Here is a 20,175-nt window from a genome sequence, read left to right as displayed (position 1 = left end):
GGCTCCAGACATACTGCTCATCCAGTGGAGCTCTGCTCACTGTGAGTAATGATCCCCTGTCATTATTTCATTTCCTCAGATATTTAGAAAAGAAAATGTAATTGTCTTATTTTAATCTAAATTTCTGCTGTAGCAGAGAGAGTAATTAAAACCATGACTCAAAAACAAGAGCACAAATATTTACAAACGCTGATCTTTGTTTCTTTGCTGGCTCTCTGGAAGCCAGCCGTAAGGAAGGACTATTAGTTGCTAGCTGCTCTTCCTTAGGCAGAAGCAGGCAGAGCAGAATGACATGGTGTTCACAGCTCTGAACTCGCTTTGCTCTTGCAGCTCACAGATATGTCACACAAGGAAGCAAGCTTCAGCATCCTAAAGACAAACCCCCAGAAATATGCATCCAGCTTGCATGTTACAATAGTTGAAGCATGGCGTTATCAAAACTGTGTTAATCACAGCATCGTTATCAGTTGAAATGCATTAAGGAACTGCCAGAACAGTAGGATCTTGAGCAGTGAGATTTTTAGTACTTTTTATGTGCAAGCAAATTTTGCTAGTCATTCTGCAGGGATTAAGAAAAAAAATGAGAAAATAGGTCAGAAATGCACTAATTCTGAAACCATCCTCACTTTTTTAGTGCAGACAGAGGGATCTGTACTGCACTGGCAGACAGAGGAGAAGAATAAACCAACAACAATTACTGTACTGTTGTTCAAATTAGTAAACTGTCAGTTCCTCCTATTTTACAGTGGCCAGTACTGGACAACATCAGCAGGGAAGTCCAGGAACCAGGCAGCCCCAGCAGTTGCTGTTAGCTAGAGAAAACATTCCCCCAACAGAGGCTTGTGCTGTAGTTTGTGACCTGGTGGCCTCGGCCACCTCCAGCCAGCAGGCATCCACCTTGGTCCCAGAAAATATATTTGACAGTTGTACTGACACAACAGGGTGGGCTGTGAGTGGGTCACTAAAATATTCCGCTTTAAAGGAACTGCCAGAAAAACCCAGTGACACCAGCACACCTGAGAGGTGTCCCTGGTTGCAGCATACGGGTTGGGAAAGACCAGCTGAGGATCTTTATCAGCGTGCTGTATCACTCAAGGGTGCTATGGCCTTAAGTAATTGAAATGTTAGGACACTTTTCAGGCTGCAGGACTTATTTCTGCATTGTCTATATGTACTTTACAGGTTTATTTGGTTCTCTAGGAGAGGCTAGGAGCACTAATGCCAGTCACTGCCACAACTGGATTCAAATTGGTAACTACGGGTAAAGTCTGTCCACAACTCCTTGTTCTCGAAAACATAAAGGGTGGAAAAAGTTATTCCACCCAGATGACCACAAACTATTTTCTTTCTCATATGTAGCCCAAGTGGATGCAAAAATTCCTTCCTCCCCACCCTCCCCTTTGGGTCCAGTTCTTTCGTTAAAAGCTGCTGACCTGGCCAGCATTTGGGTTATTATGAATGAATTTTCAGCGCCATAACTGGCTGGTCATGGAAGAAAAGTCCTGTTGGACATTCCCATTGCTTGTAATGGTGCTGTGGGAGCCTCTTTTCTTCCTTGAGCCCAAAGGGGTTATGAAGTGCTGCAAAATTTCCATGGCCAAGAGATAAAACCTGTGCCTATAAACTATTTTATTTCACTGTATAAAAATTGACTAGCGACAGACAGCATCCCAGGTGAGGAAAATAGTGCCTCCTCTAGACGGCATGCAGAGATGAAGAAAGTGATTAGCAGTGAACGCTTGGTGGATGCTGAGAAAGACTTAGGTCTCTTCAGAGATCTTCTTGGAAGAATCCCACAGGATATGGTGCAGGATAGAAGAGGGGTTCAGGACAGCTGGTTGAGATTCAAAATTCGCCTCCTCAAAGCTCAAGAATGGTTCATCCCAGCTAAATCAAGCAAAGGCAGCAGGAGGCCAGCATGGATGAGCAAGGAGCTCCTGACAAAACTCAAATGTGACAAAGAACCACAGAGGAGGTGGAAGCAGAGACAGGGGGCCCAGGAGGAATACAGAGACACTGTCTTTCCTGATGGGGGTCAGGAAAGCCAAAGCCCACCTGGAGCTGAAACAGGTGGAGCAGGCAAAGAGCAGCACAAAGGACTTCTGCAGGTCTATCAGCAGCAAAAGAAAGACTAGGGGAAATGTGGGTCCACTGCTAAGTGCAGTAGGGGTCGTGGTGACAAGTGACATGGAAAAGGCCAAAGTACTCAATGTCACCTTCAGCTCTGCCTTTACTAGGAAGACCACCCTTTAGGAATCCCAAGCCTTTCAGATCAGAGGGCAAGTCTGGAGCATGGAATACTTGAGGAGGATCAGGTCAGGGAACATTTAAACAAAGTAAGTCCATGGGACCTGATGGGAGGCACCTATGGGTGCTGAGGGGGCTAGCTGATGTCACTGTGAGGCCACTCTTGATTATCTTTGAAAGGTCATGGTGCCTGGGAGAGGTTCCTGAGGACTGGAAAAAAGCAACTGTCACTCCCATTTTCAAGAAGGGCAAGGAGGAAGACCCAGGGAACTACAGTCTGGTCAGCCTCAACTTGATCCCTGGGAAGGTGATGGAGCAACTAATCCTGGAAACCATTTGCAGGGAGTATTTAACATGGATTTATAAAGGGGAAGACATGCTTACCCAACTTGACAGCCTACAGTGAGGTGACTGGCTTGGTGGATGAGGGGAGAGCAGTGGATGCTCTTTACCTTGACTTTAGAAAGGCTTTCAACAGTGTCTCCCATAACATCCTCATAGACAAGCTGACAAAGTATGGGTTAGATAATTGGACAATGAGGTAGACTGAAAATTGGCTGAACTGCCAGGCTCAGGGTGGTTTGATCAGCAGCACAAAGTCCAACTGGGCAAAGTTCACTAGTGGTGTGTCCCAGGGGCTGATACTGGGGCCAATACTGTATAATGTAGAATCATAGAATCATAGAAAAGTTTGGGTTGGAAGGGACCTTTAAAGGCCATCTACTCCAACCCCCCTGCAATAAGCAGGGACATCTTCAACTAGAGCAGGTTGCTCAGAGCCCCGTCCAACCTGACCTTGAATGTTTCCAGGGATGGGGCATCTACCACCTGTCTGGGCAACTTGTTCCAGTGTTTCACCACCCTCATCATAAAAAATTTCTTCCTCGTATGTAGTCTAAATCTACCCTCTTTTAGTTTAAAACCATTACCCCTTGTCCTATTGCAACAGGCCCTGCTAAAAAGTCTGTCCCCATCTTTCTGATAAGCCCCCTTTAAGTACTGAAAGGCTGCAATAAGGTCTCCCTGGAGCCTTCTCTTCTCCAGACTGAACAACCCCAACTCTCTCAGCCTTTCCTCATAGGAGAGGTGTTCCATCCCTCTGATCATTTTCTTCATTAATGACCTGGAAAGAGTGCACCCGCAGCAAATTTGCAGATGATACAAAACTAGGAGTGGCTGATACACCAGATGGTTGTGCTACTGTTTGGAGTGGCCTCAGAGGCCAGAGAAATGGACCAAAAGGGATCTCAATTGTCACAGAATCACAGAATCACAGAATCACAGAATCACAGAATCACAGAATGGTTGAAGTTGGAAGGGACCTCTGGAGGTCGTCTGGCCCAAACCCCCCTCCACTCAAGCAGGGCTGCCTCAACCATGTCCAGATGGTCCAGAATCACCATTGTGTGATTCTGTAAACATCTGTTACATGCTGCCATCAAGGCTGAGATGCTGGGCTCAATGGAGACTTGGTCTGACTTAATATGCACTTACCTGGATCACTTTACAGAATTTTCCCCTATATAATACTATGAAGGATATGTTCTGCTAAAAGATCATTTCATTAGTTCATCCTATAATGAACAGTGACTTTCGCCAGTTATAGATGGTCCACTGTATCTAATTATACCCTTACATTATGCATAATTTAGATGCTATGAACATTATGTTATGTTCGTCTTGCTGCCTGCCAGCTTTCTGAACTTGTTCAGTAGCTGCTTTTGAAACAGCAGGGGTATGGCTGCTCTGTGGAGGGGAAACCTGGTCTTACGGTGAGCCAGTGAGACCTACTACTTCAGTGCTATCAGTACCTGCTGGAAAACCAGCTGTCTGGGAAATTACATGCAGGGATATTTCACACAAGGGCAAATAGATAATGTTCATGCCAGCACTTCAGTAGTTGCTTATTGGACTGGACTGTACAAAGAGACTGACCGAGGACAGAACTGAGCCTGATGGAGCCCTGGATCTTTGAAATCAGAGTCTAAATGAGAGTTAATCTCCAATTTAGAATTCCTTAGGTGTAGCAGGTAGCACCTCTGCAATGGACCTAACCACCTATGACATTTCTGAGAAAAGCAATGGATACATTTTATTCTGGAAGTTTAAACATAAACAGTAAAACCATAATTGCAAGTTGGTTCTGAAAGTGGCTGTAAGAGACAGTGTATGGAGGATATTATTGGAAAGGTATCATAGGTCCTTAGTAGATTGTGGATAAGACTCCTCTTACTCCTTCTGTTGCTGTTGTCCTTGTAAAGCAGTGTATCAGCCTTTGATTTCCTTTAAAGTATATCTGTAGTCCTCTTTATCAGATGGCCCTGATGACAACTGAATGAAAGGACTGACTGGTTCAATGGATCAATTCAATGATTGGTAGGATCTGTGTGACCCATTTCAAGTGGAGAGGATGGGTGTCCAGAGTTATCGTCTTTCTTTCCCATACACACAAATATGCATACAAACTGTAGTGTCTGCAGAAACCAATACTTTATTTAAAGAAAAATTTTAAGTGCCAAAGCTAAAGCAAAATAAGATTCTTATTTATTTTCCAGAAAGTTGTAAGAAATATGATCTTATTTGGCTACTGAATGAATCAGAAGTTATTAAAAGTCTCTGCTGTGTGTTGTGTTCCCATATCACTGCGATAATGAAATCACTCCCAGATTTTCAACTCTTTTCATGTTTGAACACAAATTAGCACTTCTCACCATTTTTTTCTCAGTACCATGAGCAAGAAACAAATCTATCTGCACATCCAATAAATGAACTTTTCATTTCTCTGCAGGAAAACTACTGTCTTGCAAAAATAAGAGATCATATGTCTGCTTATTCAAGTTACAAAAGCTGTAGGGTATTATTTAAGATGCCAGTATCAATCCCTAAGTTATGCTGCAGTCCTCTATGCAGATAAACTCCTGGAAGACAGACTGATTTCACCCTTTCTATAGGACCTCAAAGCTACTAAAGTAATAATATTTTGTTGTGGATTTTTTTTTATTACTGAGGTAGAATATTTTACTTTTGATAGGTATGTAATATTCATTAAACTTCTCTAGAGCAAATGTAGAATGTTAACATGGCACGTATACATGGTACTGTGCCAGTAGAGATCAGAAGCAAGTTTAAATGGATTTGATATCTCAGTCTTGACTGGTAAGGCATCTGGTGAAGAATAAAATAATTTAGGTTGGAAGAGACTCCTGGAAGCCATCTAGTTCAATTCCCCACTCAAAGCAGGTCCAACTAGATCACGTTGCTCTGTTGTACTGGGATTTCTTTGCTGGACATAGCACTCCACATGTGGTCTCACCAGTGTTGAGTTGAGGGGAAGAACTACTTCCCCTGACTTGTGGGCAAGACTCTTGCTAATACGCTCAGGATGCCATTGGCCTTCTTTGCCACGAGGGCGCATTGCTGGCTTATATTCAATTTGTTTTCCACAAAGATCCAGATCTTTTTCAGCAAAGCTGCTTCCCAGCCAGTCAGCTCCAGCCTGTACTGGTGCCTGGGGTTATTCTTCCTCAGGGGCAGGACTTTGCATTTTCCTCTAGTGAACTTCATGAGATTCTTGTCAATCCATTTCTCCAGCCTGTCAAAATTCCTCTGAATAGCAGCTCTACCCTCCTGTATATCAATTATCTTTATTAACCAAGGACTTGTTGTACATAATTTGAGTGTCTTTGTTGGGTATTTAAGGTGGGTACCATTCTAAGGGCCATATTCTGACAGATTGTCTACAGAAATATTTACACATATCTCAGTAGGAACATTTGTAGGGTAAAAATGATTAGAGCTTCAAAGTTATTTGGGCACTGAATTGCTGCTAGTTTCAATGGGAAGCACCAAAATAACTTAGATGTTCTAGACCTAAGGAATTATTCAACATAAAATTAAGTCTTTGAAATCTGGCCCCAGAAGTCATTTGCTGATATCTATTACTCTGCCAGAAAAAAGGTGGAAAGTGGCACTTGCAAATTATATACTATTTTGGTCTTGTGCATAAGTTACTTCCTCATGAATCTTTGTCAAAACCAGAATAATTTCAAAATTGTAACATGCCTGACTCATTGAGGGAGGGTATGGGAAACAAATTACTCATATGAAATTTTTTACTAGTGCCCATCTCAGTTCCTCACCAAAATCAAGAGACACACAGCACTGTGAAGATCCTTCGTGTGCTTATAGGCCTGTAAGTAACGCTTTAGGGTTAATATCAAGGAACTGTGGATAGTAATCATGGATTGAGTTAGCTGTTCTAATGTAAAAGGACTTGCTTTAAGTTAATTGTTGTCACCTTACTCATTGAAGGGTCTATTCCTAAAGTTCATGAAACAATTTAGTCCTAAGCTCTCCCAAAACTACGTATAGTGATGTTATGTGTAGGAGAAAGGACTATGTAACGTCTTCATGTTGCCTTCCATCTCTCATACTGGAACTTTCTGTGGTTTGTAGAGTTGTTTTTGTCAATAGGCAAACTACATTTGGGCATCTCCATTCCTGCCTGTGCTTTAAGGGAAGAATATGTCTGTGGGTCTGCTGCATCAGAGCTTCCAAACGTAACACGGTCCATAGCGGTATAAGTGAGAAAATTTGATTTCTTGTTCCATGTTCCTTCCATAGCTGTCTATTTTCCACAGCTGCCCACCACACATTTTCTGTGTCCTGCTCTGAGTGCCCAGCTCAGTCAAATATAACCTGTGCTTGCAATGAAGAAACACAGGGAGAGGTTCATCTCACCTGACTTCGGATAGCTCTGAGTAATCCAAATCTTTTCATAGTCGAGATAGATAGAGAAAAAGCTCCCATAGGATGCAATCCATCTCAGGCAAGGGTGGACTTCTAATACAGGTCTGAAGTATGGCTCTGGGTAACTGTTCTTTTCTCTTATAAAGACAGATAGCTCAGATATGGACATTATGCTATAGACATCTGATATTAGATGACATTTAACCAATTTGTGGCATCCTAAAGACTTGATAATATCTTGCAGTGTTCAGAATTTTCCTGAGCCATGTATTTTAAATACATGCAGATAAAGAGATCTTGATCAGTTGTTACTTTTGTTTGTTTGTTTTTGCATGTGTATAAATTGTTGTTTTATTTGTTTTGCTGTGTTGTTTAGTATTTCAAGTTTCTATGTGTACATATTTGACTAGATATTTTAGGCCTGTGTTTGTTGTGTTTAGTACCATTTACTCTCCTTCTCCCTGCAGTTAAAAGCAAATAATGTGAACATGAGAAATGACAGGGGTCTCAATAAACCCCTGGGAATAGTTACAGTAACGTTGCTGGATTTTTGATTGGGCTTTTATTTCTTTGCTGAATGCCCTGCATTGACCAAAGGAAATAATGTAGGACTCCCTCCTGTATTTTTGCCTCTTACTAAACCATTATTCAGCATTGTATTTTTTGACGGTATCCAAAAAAGGGAAGTAATTCTCTTACATTTCAATGTAACTGATCCAGGCTAGGAGAGAAGGCTGCTGAAACTGCCAAAAAAGGAAATATTTCATTTTATATCCTTATTGTGTGCTTTCTCTTCCTTAATTCCTGTATAAAATCCAAACAGGATTTATGAGGCAAAGATCACTGTGTAGCCGAAGCTTTAGCATCAATGGGATATAAGTTTCCCATTTAACCTAATGTCTCTCTTATTAAGACTTTATTTTTATGTATGAGGATCCTGTGCACTGCAAGTGGCACAGGGTCTGCCAAACTGCCATGCTCCTCCTGAGATCAGCTCAAACAACACTGCTGCACAGAGAAAAGTTGTGTCAGACTTTGTGTGAGGGCACAGAAACTGGGTGGTACTAATGAGTCCCAACTCAATGGGACCTGTAGTCCCCAGGCTTTGTCTGAGTTAGGTCTGTGTCAAAATAGAAAGTAGACTTAAAGATCTGACACTGTTTGTCATGCTTTGCCAAATCAGCTGTGTCTTTTCTAAAAAAGCTAATTATTTAGTAAATCCCATTCTTTTTCTCACTATACATTTTTAGGAGACATCTGCTTCTTCCATTGTATTAAAAATTGGCAAAGAGTTTGCATGGGTGGCGGGTCCATATACCAGAAATGTAGGCCTGGTGATCACCTCTAAGCAAGCAGTAGCCTGAGTAGACAAGCTGTCAGAAATACTTCCTGCAAATATAAGGAGTTTCAATCTATCACAGTTGGACAAGATGATCATTGTAGGTCCCTTCCAACTGAAATAATTCTATTCTATTCTATTCTATTCTATTCTATTCTATTCTATTCTATTCTATTCTATTCTATCTGACTGTAGCAAGCCATCATCACATACGGGTTGAGCAAGGGGCTAGGACAGAACCAAATCGGTAGTGAAAATGGTCACAACTTCTTGGACAATGAATATGAAGGAGTCTCCATAGCAAGCAGGGAAGAAATCATACACAGTATGAATATGTACTGTATAAAAATGACATAGCTCTAGCACGGGGCTCATGGCTGAGCTGGAAAGACATTTTCTAGGGACTCTTGACACTATGTACTTATCCTCTGCTTACATAAAAACTGTAGCCAATATCTGAAATATCACAAGCAGGATCTTAAAAACTCTTTAAAATTTTCCTCTTTTATTTTAAAATGAAACTAGAAAAACACCTTTTCATTATATTGCATTAATTTCAGTATATCACGAGAAGTATGGCCCAAACTCCTTGCTGGAGAGGCTCCTTTTGAGAATTTGTTCTCATAATTACTCCTGCCATATGGTAGATGAATATCACACTTCCAGATCTGAGTAAGTATTTCCTAGAGAGGGAAACTAAGGCATAGAGAGGTTCCCCTTGGACACTACAGAAAAATCAGGTTCAAAGGCAGAGCTAGAGTACAAGAGTTTCCAGCTCCCCTCTGTGGCATACATCACGAGAAACTATGGTGGAAAGAAATTGGCACTTAAGAGCTAGAAACTACTTTCCAAGAATATTTCTTTCCTTATGCTACATAAATAATGGCAGCAGCCCCCACATTAGTTCATGTTACAGGACAGAAGAAAAAATGCTTTCCTTCAGACTGCAATTGAAATGAAGGCTTTGTTCTTGTCAGCCTCCTGTTAGAATTCATATCTGCACCTAACAGCTCCAGGAGAGCTTTTGTGATTTATGTTTTCAAGAGGAATAATTCCAGAAAGCTCTCAAGGTTTACTATTTCTTTAAGCACTGAATTAGCCTCTTTAGTTAAGCCAAAGATTTAGTTCTACCTCTAAGCCAGAGTGTTATTTTCACTTCCCAAGCATTCACAGCTGTTTAAGTGCCTGCTGATATAAGAATTTTCAGCCTTCACATTTTTTTAGGTTTAGAGTTTTCATCCTTTGCATGATTCTCCTGTGCTGAATATCTACTTCTGTTGCTGATGTCTCATGGGGAAAAATGGAGGTGTCAAACAAGCCACAGAGATGCACACTGTGAGCCTGACTCTGACCCCAGTGGTGGCTGAGCTCAGAGACAGGCTCTGCAGGGGACGGGGATGCTTCCTTCCCAATCTTCAGCGATCACGCAGAGACACCTGAGCATCCGTGCCACAGGCTCCAAAAATCAGTGGCTCCTTACGATGCCTTTCCTGCCTTAAAACTCTGGGTTATGCAGGTTAGGGACAAACCTGCCATGCATGTGCTGAGTAGTGCAGTGATCTCACGTAACAGCATTGAATCTGCCCAGTAAAGGATACTTTCTGATTATTTTCAAATTCTGTCCATATTTTGCAAGTCTCCAGCCTCCTGGTCCAGAAGTACAGCTTTTGTTAATTCTAAGGCTTCATTCCTGACTCTCTCTCTCTCCAATTCTTAGATGCAGTCATGCCAAATTCCCAGTCACATATTGCAGCCATTTATAAATGCTTATAAACATTAACAGGAATACACTATACCCATACATACAAACACACAAAACCATGCAGAAACTATGCTTGAGAACAGCTGTGAAATCAGTGCTGCAAAAGAAAACTCAAAATGTGTTATTTTCCCACACGGAAGGTTTTGCAGAATATTACATAAATGCTAGCTTTTTAGCACTTGATTTTTATGGCTTCTTAAATCAAGAACAGAACTCCAGATCTATTCACTGTACATGGCAATTTTTCTTCGATCTACCAAGAAGATGTGGCAGCACATACTGTTTAAGGATCTGACCTAGGAAGTTCAGGATTCGCTGGCAGGGTTTGCTGGCTGGTTCTGCTTGACTCCAGGATGATGAACATCTCCTTTTTAATTATGTTTCCTAAAAATGCCTCGTTAATTTCTAGTTCAGTAGGAAGAGGGCAAAGCAGACTGTCCAGGTAAGCAAAGGATAGGTCTGCTCAAGGCAAAGCTGGAGCCCAGTGGCTTGTGTGCTACTGCTCCTCCCTGTTTTGCTTGCACCACTTTCCCAAACACATGGAAACTTCTACCTACAGCTCCCTGAATACTTCAGGGACATTAATTAACTGATTTCACTCCTGTGAAGGAGTTGCTAATTGCTGTTATACTCCCTTTACAGCTGAGTTCACTGAGGCCCTGGAGGGAAGCAATTTCCTCAGCCTTCCCAAGCAGAGTGAGAGTGCCAGGGACTGAGCCCACCCTGAGAGCTATTGCCCACTGCTAATCCCTGCTGAAGCTATTAAGCACTGAAAACACTCAGCATCTTTCAGGATAGCCCTCAGCACTAGAAAGGATCAGGCCCAAGTGAGGCCAAGGAAAAGCAGCATACCGAGCACAGCAGTCCAAGGAGGTCCCAGCTGGGGTCGGATGCCTGCTCCAATCACCCGCAACTCCTGCTGCATGCAAAGCCGATAATGACAAAACTAATAACTAATTACAATGAGAGGAAGGGGAAAATGGTGCAGTGAATGTTGGCAGAATTCATAAAGTCAAATGCCAGTAAAATACAGTATGTGTACAAAATACTAGTTTAGTTCCTGGCTACCTGCTGTGTTCAAGCTAAACAAAAGACAAAGTAATATCTTCAGGATGTATTTGCGAAGACAACTGTTCCCTATTATAGGATAAAATTGCAACAGTTTATTTTATTTAATTATTGTTTCATTTGGTCTAGTAAGTTAAAAGGCTGGTATGCATATAAATTGATCTTGCATCTTTGGACAAATTGCACTATAAATATTATATTGTAAAAGAAGAAGGAAAGATGTGAGCACTGGACTGTCTCACATCAAACTGAATTGAATCTCACAGGACTACTCTGTAATTTACAGTACGGGCATGCTGGTAGGCAGGAGAGATGGTGACAAGTACAAGCAATTAGGGTTAAAAATGTATATGGGCCAATTTGTAGCTGTGCTACCCCAGGAGAGACCCAAAGAAGGAATGATGCCTCTGAGACACACTTTCTTCCCTCTGTACTGACCTACCTCCAGCTGAAAAAGGAGAGCTTCCTTCCCCATCAGCGTGCACATGCTGCTCCACCCGTTCCTCCCTCCCCGGCAGCTGCTCTGGCTGCTCCCCTGCATCGGGGTACCGATGGGAAGTTTCCATGCTCCCCTCTTCCCCTTCCCGGTGCCCCTGTAAGGCAAAGCTAGCATCTGCAGGGAAGCACTGGGTGCTACGGGAGGCTTGCGTCCCTCTCATTCTCTCCTGATACATACCCAAACGCATATATGTACATACGAACTGCTGTGTCTATACAGCAAATGAGAAATCAAAGTGTACAAAAAGTAAAAGGGCAAAAATACTTTGGAAAAAAGATAGAATGCCTTTCAGAGTAATCTCTTCCATGTTTATACATGCAATATTGGGGATGAAGATTTGGGTCTCCGGCAGGGCCGTTCAGCCCCCATGTGAGTCAGACCTGCATTTTTTGCAATGTGAAGTACTATTGATCAGCCAGTTAAAAGCACATCATTGTCAATAGTGTGACCCTGTAACTAACAGTATTTTTGTTTTCCTTTCCTTTTAGTTTGAGCTATTGCAGTGTCAGCAACAATCAGAAGAAAATGCAAACATTTGTCTCAATAGCCCAGAATGCCTGGGGAATTTTTATATCCGAAAGGAAGCCTGGCTGGAAGTATCTGATGAAGCTTTTTGCAGTTTGCTCTGCAGTTGGCTTCCTCTCAAGCTTTCTCTTATTCCTTGGCATGCACTTCTCCCTGGCACAGCACCCTTTGGGTCCCTTATTGATTTCTGGATTCATCTGGATCTTGCTTTCTATTGCGCTCTCCTGTTTCAAGCACCTGCGCTGTTTTAGTGCCCTATTCCTTCTTTCTTGCGGACTGCAAAATGGCAGGAACGCTCTTATTACTGCTGGCACAGGTGTCGTGGTGGCTGGCAACATCCAAAATATTTTTCACAACCTAAAGCTTCTGGCAGACAGTATAACCTGTCATTTGGAGTATGAGCAATTTGCCTTGATAAAATATTATGTTGAGGCGGTAAAATGGATTTACGAGGTGGCCAAGCTTTCCACTGAACTATCGAAACATATAGTGTTCCTAAGGCATGAATTCACACCATCTTATTCAATTTCAGATGATGCATTAAAACAAGAGCTAAATGACACAAAGCAAGAAATCCGGAGAGTTGCTAACCAGATATCTTTTATGCTGACTATACTGCCCTATATAGGCCAGAAAGTATTGCCTATAGTGGGGATTTTGCTAGCTTCTTTTGGAACTGGCCTCTTTATGAAAAAATTTGTGGGCTCTCACACTGCCAAATTTAAGAATACTTATATCACTAAACAGTTCATCGCATTTGATGAGCACCAAAAGCAACAGCAAAGACCCTGCCTTCTGCCACTTAACAGAAAAGAAAGAAAAGATTATGTGACAATCCCATCTTTCTGCCTCACAAGGAAGGACAGAAAAAACATGCAGTATTTTTTTCTCCCTGTAATTATTCATCTTTGCATCTGGCTTCTGTTTGCTGCAGTAGATTATTTGTTTTATTGGTTAATTATTTCTGTGAATAAACATCTCCAAGAAGTACCGGATCTAGAGATTCAACTCAGCCTCTTTCAGCAAGTAAGTACTTATCAGTACTTTATATTTCTTAGCTTAGTGTTGAAAAATTTCCGTTAATCTTCCGCAGCTGCAGGAGCAGACGTACAGACAATGAGCTATCAGTTCTTTCATGGCATTATCATTCTTTTTCTTGCAAAAAGGGCCATTGCCTTTACAGATACGTATGTTGGATGGAACCAGACAGTTCTCTGCACTTTCCAAAGTGTCGTCATATTTCTAGAGAATAGTAAATATAGAAAGGACTTTCATTCCTCCATTTATATATGTGGAGAAGACCAGAAGCTTAAAATTGGAAACTCACAGTGCTGACATTTGTGAAGCACCACTTTTATAGTCAAAATGCCACTGTGACAATGACATAAGAGGTGCCTACCTTTCTTTAGCTGAGTATGTGAGGAGCTTATCATTTAAAAAAGCATGGCTGCATACACACAAAATAATAACACATTGCCGAAATCTCAAGGTTCTTCTAGCAGGAGCAGCAGTGGTGTACGGAACCATAGAGTAATTAGGTTGGAAAGGACATCTGGAGGCCATCTAGACCAAGCTCTTGCTCAAAACAGGGCCAACTTCAGAGTCAGATCAGGTTGCTCAGTCTCTTGTCTGTAAATACTTCTAAGGCTGGAGATTCCGCCGCTGGAATGTGTATTTATAAATAATAAATACTTGATGGGGGGTGGGTGTAAGAAAGAGGAGCCAGACTCCTCTCAGTGGTGCCCAGTGCAGGGACAAGAGGCAATGGGCACAAATTAAAGGAAATTCCATTTCAACATAAGAATTTTATTTTTTTTTTTACTCTTCAGGTGATCAAACACTAGAACAGCTTTCTGAGACAGGTTGTGGAGTCTCCATCCTTGGAGATATTAAAAACCCAACTGAACACAGCCCTAAGCAACTTGCTGTAGCCTCAGCTATTCTCTATGTACTGCTGTGTGTGGTTTTGCCTGTGTTTCTATCCTTCGTGCCTTGAGGACAGCCCCTTATCATGACCTGCCTTGGGTATGACCCAAGTCAGGGCAACGAAGGAGCTTAGTCCCATCATCCAGGGACAGAGGGCCTGAGCCTGACCCTGTCTGTCTGATTCATGCATCCTGTACTATGAATTTGCTCTCTTTATGTGCAGTGTTCACTCCTGTGGAGAGCTGGTTGACTCTCCCAAAACAGAAAATTATGTCATCACCAGATTGTTTCTAGTTCCCCAAGGAAGGCTAGTCACATTAAAATATAAAATCTAATCTCAACAGATTTGTCATAACAAGCCTCAGGGCTGCTGACCTCAGGGACTCTGGAAAGCTGGCTGGGTGAGCAGGACAGACTCAATGACTTCTTGAGATGTTTATCCTCGGTATGAATAGTAAAGTTCTTTGTGACTTGTGCCACTGTTTCATACTGCGTTTCTAATGCAGTTTTTCCTTGCTTATACATTGGTTCAGTTTAGGGATAAAATGTACTGAGACAGATTGGAGCAGGATAATGTCAAGGAAAGGCTAACAGGCTGAAAATGGGTGGCATACTTTGGGCACCTGATTTTTCCAATGACCATCTAACAGAAGTGCCTGGCCTCTGTAAGGTGGTTAGAAGAGCCACAAGGAAGAGCTACATATCCCCCTGACATGGTCAGAAAAGAGGGCTGGGTGATTCAGTCTTCCTACAGTGTTCCTACATGCAGAGCAGAAAGTTGTCTGCCAGTATGAAATACTGGTCCCAGCAGCATGTCTAACTTAGTCTCTCTCATTCAGCATTTCAATCCACCCGCAGTGCAAGACAGCAGCTCTTCTAAGCAAAGGCACCTACTAGAGGAGGAGAGGTGTCTTTGTTTGCATGGTAACCTTGTGGTCGAGCACCTGCCTAGGTGGGTGTAGAAGCACTGCTGATCATGTACTGAGCCACAGCCAAAGGGACGGACACACTCTCCTCTGCTGTTTTACTCTGAAGGAAGGACCCTCCAACAGAGGATCTGAGCAGATTCATGGGAGTGGGAATATATTAAACAGTTACAGCCAGATTAGCTAAATATTTGTCTATCAGAGCCACTGAGAAGGTAAGTTCTTAACAGTCTAAATTGTGGGACAGTCTCCCAGGAGAAATGGTGAAAATGCCATCTGAACCATTTATAAATAGCCAATAAATATATTGTTATGAGCAAAGCATATATAGACACTGGATGGACTAGATGCTTTATGGTCCTTTGTAAATCTCAATGTCCAATGGGAGAAATATTAAGAAAGGAGCGAATCAGTACTATAATCAACTCTCTTTTTCCCCTTTTCTTGTGCAGAGGAACGAGAACAGCTTTATCATTGGTATAAGAGAGCATATTGCAAAGACCGATCCTTTCAAGATCTCTTTGTTTAAGCATGACTGCATCCCTCAGCCAGAGCTCACTCTCTCCACGACATGGATCCAGCTTGGAGTCATCATCTTCTTCCTAATCATTTTTGGGTTATTCTCTGGCCTCCTGACCCAACTTAAAATACTCGTGTCAACTTCGTTTTATCCTGACACTGAGATGAAACGGATACATTACTTGCATGCAAAATTACTCAAGAAAAGAGCAAAGCTACAAGAGAAAACTGGGAAGAACGCATTTGCTAGAAAGGTAAGACATCAGCTTTCGGGGAAAAAAAAAATCTCCTTCTCTCAGGTTAGTAGCCAGATCCAGGAAATACTTAAATACTTGTTAATTTCAATTATGTGCTAATAGACTTTCCCCAGTGCTCTCCTGCACAGGGGCCAGAGACAAGTTGCCTATTGGTGAGATTAGATCATATAATTGTTTTATTCTGTCCTTCAACACACATGCATCAGACGTGACACGGGTACACCCAAATGACTGGCAAGAAAATACTCCTCAGACTTAGAGCTCTCCAGAAGAGAAACTTGGTTTTCATGAATGTATGAAAAGTACCTCCAGCACAACGGGTATTCCTGAAATCTAGACAGCAAATGTTAGGCATTTGTGAGCAGCTTCTTAATGTTGAGAAAGATGTTCAGTTGTTGTTTAGCAAAACTGAAGGTGATATATTTCTGTTTTAAAACACAGTGGGAGTGCAGCTCCAAATACCATTAGGAAACAGAACTTTTTGCTTGCAAAAACATTCACCCTGTATATGTAAGGATATATGCACTAATGGAAATACAAACACACATGCATATATTTATGGCAAAGCCAGATAGATAGCTGCAGACACGTATAATTTGTTTTGGTTTGGTTTTTTAAATAGCCTTCAATACTGACTATACAGGATGTTAGCATCTAGGCGATCTCTAACTCAGTAATACCATGATCATAGCATCATATTTCTGTCTTTTCAGGTCAACTTTTGGTTTCCAATACTCAAGGCAAGAGAGGCAGTGAGGAAGAAAGAAAGGAGTGTGGCAAATGAGAAGATGGTGTGAAAAAGACCAAGTGAATCTTTGGATAAGGCTGAGATGCTCTAGCTCCACAGGGACGTGTTTTGCACCCATCTTTCCTATGGAATTTCAATTTTTAAATTTAAAAATAGGATCAATAGCTAATCAGCAGTATTTTGGAAACGTGTGGAAAAGAAGCCACAGGAGATATGCGCTCTCCACCACAGAGAGCTCTGGGTTGCATTAATACTCGTTTTTCAACTTGGGGTCTACATTGTCTGGTACTTTAGAAAGCCATGGAGGGTATGTTCTTCTGCGTAAAAGGAATCAAACAGCTTGGAGCTTTTGCTACAAGCACAAACCTCTTTGGGTTGAGCTAACAGAGGACATAATGGCAGCAGCAGGTTTGTCTTCTTCACATTTGCCAGACACTGAAGATAGAAGACAGCAGAGGTTGTCCATTGGCTTCTGGGCTGGCCAAGAACCTGACTAGTGGGCTTAGATGTTTCTAGACCTTTCTATCAGGCTTGACCGTCAACTGCCCCAAACTGCTCAGCCTGGTTCTTTCCCATCCCTAGCTTCATACACCTGCTCCTGCCTCTGTAGCCATCTCTTCTGCAGGGCCAGTGCTCTATATGCCCTGTCAGTCTTCTAGCCCAGCCGAACTCTCCCTCCCACCTTGGCTTCCCCACTTACTTTTTCTGATTTGTCTCTCAGAAGTTTCTAATCCTAGTCTCCCACCCAGAATTCCTCACTTTGTCTTAGTCTCCCACTATCACATATCCATAGACTGTACCGCTAGTGCAGATTGTCCTGTATCTTTGATGACCATGAGAGAGTTAATGTAGCATGCGCAGAAGTGAGAACGCTCACAAGAGCTGGAATACAGAGGAATCAGGTGCTGTGGGTGGAAACAAGCTGGTTTTGAGGTGAAGGGGCGTATGACCAGAGGTGAACAATGTTTCACATCTTGCAGTCTGAGGGAGCTTGCAGAAGTGGCAAAAATGGGCTTAATTATGTTGCAAAAGCCACCATTGACTTCAATGAAACAAAACTGAGCCAACACTGAATGCTTCACCTATTCAACTAACATTGGTGATGTGACCTTCATGTGACACAAGAACAAATGCTAAGAGCATAAAGACATAGGGATTACTTGACTGACATGGTACTAGAGATTTAATGTAGAGATAAAAATCCACCCAACATGCAGTGTACTCTTGATTTTCAGCCACAGCCAACTTCATTCCTTAGGTTGCATAAGAATAGTAAACTCTATTCTGTTCCTCCATAATATGCACATGGTCCCAGGGCAGCCATTGCTCAATGTCTCTATTATCTGAATGAATAAAGGCTTATCTAAAACTTTCCAGTAGCAAGTGTCAGAAGTTATTTTCCACCTGACACACTGAAAAACACCAAGCCTTTTCTTCTTTGGGTCTTCCAAACGAAGTATCACTCCTTTATGGACACAGGTGGTTCAGACTGCCGGTGTGCTAACTATTTGTCTCTAGAAAATGGGGTGCTAGATTAATGCCATGCATTATTGAGGGTTGTGCTGAATGTCTCTGAGTGGCCTGGCTATGTCCTCTTTTGCTAAAGTGGGACAGCCCTGGAGAGTAGCAGAACATCATTTATATCCCAGGTACTACTGTCAAGGACCAGTAGCAAAAAGCACCCTGGTGAAAAAGGAGAAAAATGAAGGGTGCTCTAAATTTGTTTTCACAGAACAGACTAGCTGTCCAGGTACTATTGACAAGAGGATATATACCTTCAGTCTTGTTATCATTGCAGATGAAAGGGGAAAAGGAGTTAAATGTCATCAAGAGCTGAGCATTTTTGGCTGAGTCCTGACAAGTTCATTGCTGGTAGGAGTTGGATGTGCTCCTTTCAGTCCCAAAGGACAAAGTAGTGAGAAGTCCTGATCTCCTACTGATGACAACGCCCAAAGGCAGGGGCAGGTCTGATTGACAGCACTACCACAAAACACTATCCGCTTCACTTGGCATCAGGAGGTAAAACTTGTCTTGGAGTTTCTTGCCTTTCCTGTTTGATGGTGTGTAGTCACTCAGCATACCTTTTCTCTGTGTTGTTCTGCAAGCAGCAAGTGAAAGCTTTGCAGCACATGGGAATGGTTCATTGAAATGACTCAGATGGGGGTCAATGGTTGGGATAGATACCTAAATGTGTTAGGATATTGAGTTTGGGAGTACACTCTCAGGACAATACCACATCTGTACTTTGTGTTTACTTAAGGAAATTAAGCCTTGTGGGAATGACTGATTATGAAGAAGAGCCATTAGTCCTTGGTAGGATAGGTGAGGCCTTGCAGGGTTTACAGAACAGTGTTGTACCTGAATGCCGGGCCTCCCACCACTAACTGGCAGAGCAGCTTACTGAGTATTGCTTAGCTGCTCCCTCAAATTGGCAAGAGTCATGGCAGTGATAAAAGGCAATCCTTCTTGGGAATCTAATTGTAATTCAGTACAAAATGTTCAGCTCTGGTGAACATTTTGCCTAGATGCTTGACCCCGCTCCCAGTGACAAAGAACATGGAAAAGCCCAAGGTATTTCTTTGTTTTGGTCTTTACAGGTAAGACTGACCTTCAGTCATACCAGGCCCCTCAGACCAGAGGGAAAGTCTGGAGCAAGGAAGACTTATCCCTGTGAAGGATGACATGATTAGAGAGCACTTAAACACACTGGACATACTTAAGCCCAAAGGACATGATGGGAGGCACCCATGGGTACTGAGGGTGCTGGCTGGTGTCATTGTGAGGTGACTCTCGATTATCTTCAAAAGGTCATGGTCATCAAGAGAGGTTCCTGAACACTGGAAGAAAGTGAATGTCACTCCCATCTTCAAGAAGTGCAAGAAGGAGGATTTGTGATACGAAAGGTTTGTCAGCCTCACCTCGATCTGTGGGAAGGCGATGGAGCAATTTCCCCTGGAAGCCATTTCCAAACATAAAGGCCAGGAACCTGATTGGGATATCACCTAAACATAAGAAAAACTTTTTACTGTGAGGGTGGTTAAACACTGGAACAGGATGCCCAGAGAGGTTATGGAGTCTCCATGCTTGGAGATACTCAAAACCCAACTAGTCATGGCTCTGAGCAACTCAAGAGCAGCAGGGTTGGAGTAGGTATCTCTAGAGGTGCCTGACAGCCTCAGCCACTCCGTGGTCACTTTTACAGAAAGCATTGCAGAAAACATATTAGACATGCACAGCAAAAGCGTGTGTTAATTTGTGAATGTGCTGTGCCAGAACCAGGGTGCCACCTCACAAATATTGTTGCCATTACACTCATACTGGAGTCATGCATTTGAGTGGACTAATGCACTGTTCGCTTCTGTGACTTTACACATGCATACCCCTGTGCTGAAGGTGAGCTGGATGGCAGGCAAAGGAGGTAAGTTTGCTCTTCCCCATCTCCCTAAACCTGGGGTACCAGGGAAAATGGCACATTCTGCACTTTTTTTTTTAATTCTAAAACAAATTCACATTAAGTGCCTCAAAGACCTTGAGGTTTATCTCAGTGGTAGAACAGTTCTTAGCCTGATCTACAGTATTAGGTCTACTTATTTCTTCAGCTGCCCTGTGG

General features: G+C 42.3%; 1 protein-coding gene across 2 annotated transcripts; it reads left to right on the top strand.

The window, feature by feature from the left end:
* On the top strand, positions 1-17,934 carry DCSTAMP (dendrocyte expressed seven transmembrane protein). Of its 2 annotated transcripts, none has more exons than XM_072852055.1 (4): positions 1-41; positions 12,153-13,215; positions 15,494-15,814; positions 16,531-17,934. In XM_072852055.1, the coding sequence occupies exons 2-4, from the start codon at positions 12,190-12,192 to the stop codon at positions 16,612-16,614; spliced, it is 1,431 nt and encodes a 476-aa protein (XP_072708156.1). In that variant the 5' UTR covers positions 1-41; positions 12,153-12,189; the 3' UTR covers positions 16,615-17,934. The 2 variants fall into 2 exon arrangements, with proteins under 2 accessions (XP_072708156.1, XP_072708155.1); XM_072852054.1 differs by lacking the exon at positions 1-41 and adding an exon at positions 6,401-6,439.
* Positions 17,935-20,175: the final 2,241 nt, after the last annotated feature.

The sequence above is a fragment of the Ciconia boyciana genome, chromosome 2, assembly GCF_034638445.1.
Source record: "Ciconia boyciana chromosome 2, ASM3463844v1, whole genome shotgun sequence".
In the NCBI taxonomy this organism is placed as follows: domain Eukaryota; kingdom Metazoa; phylum Chordata; class Aves; order Ciconiiformes; family Ciconiidae; genus Ciconia; species Ciconia boyciana.
This window is presented reverse-complemented; position numbering and strand designations above follow the sequence as displayed.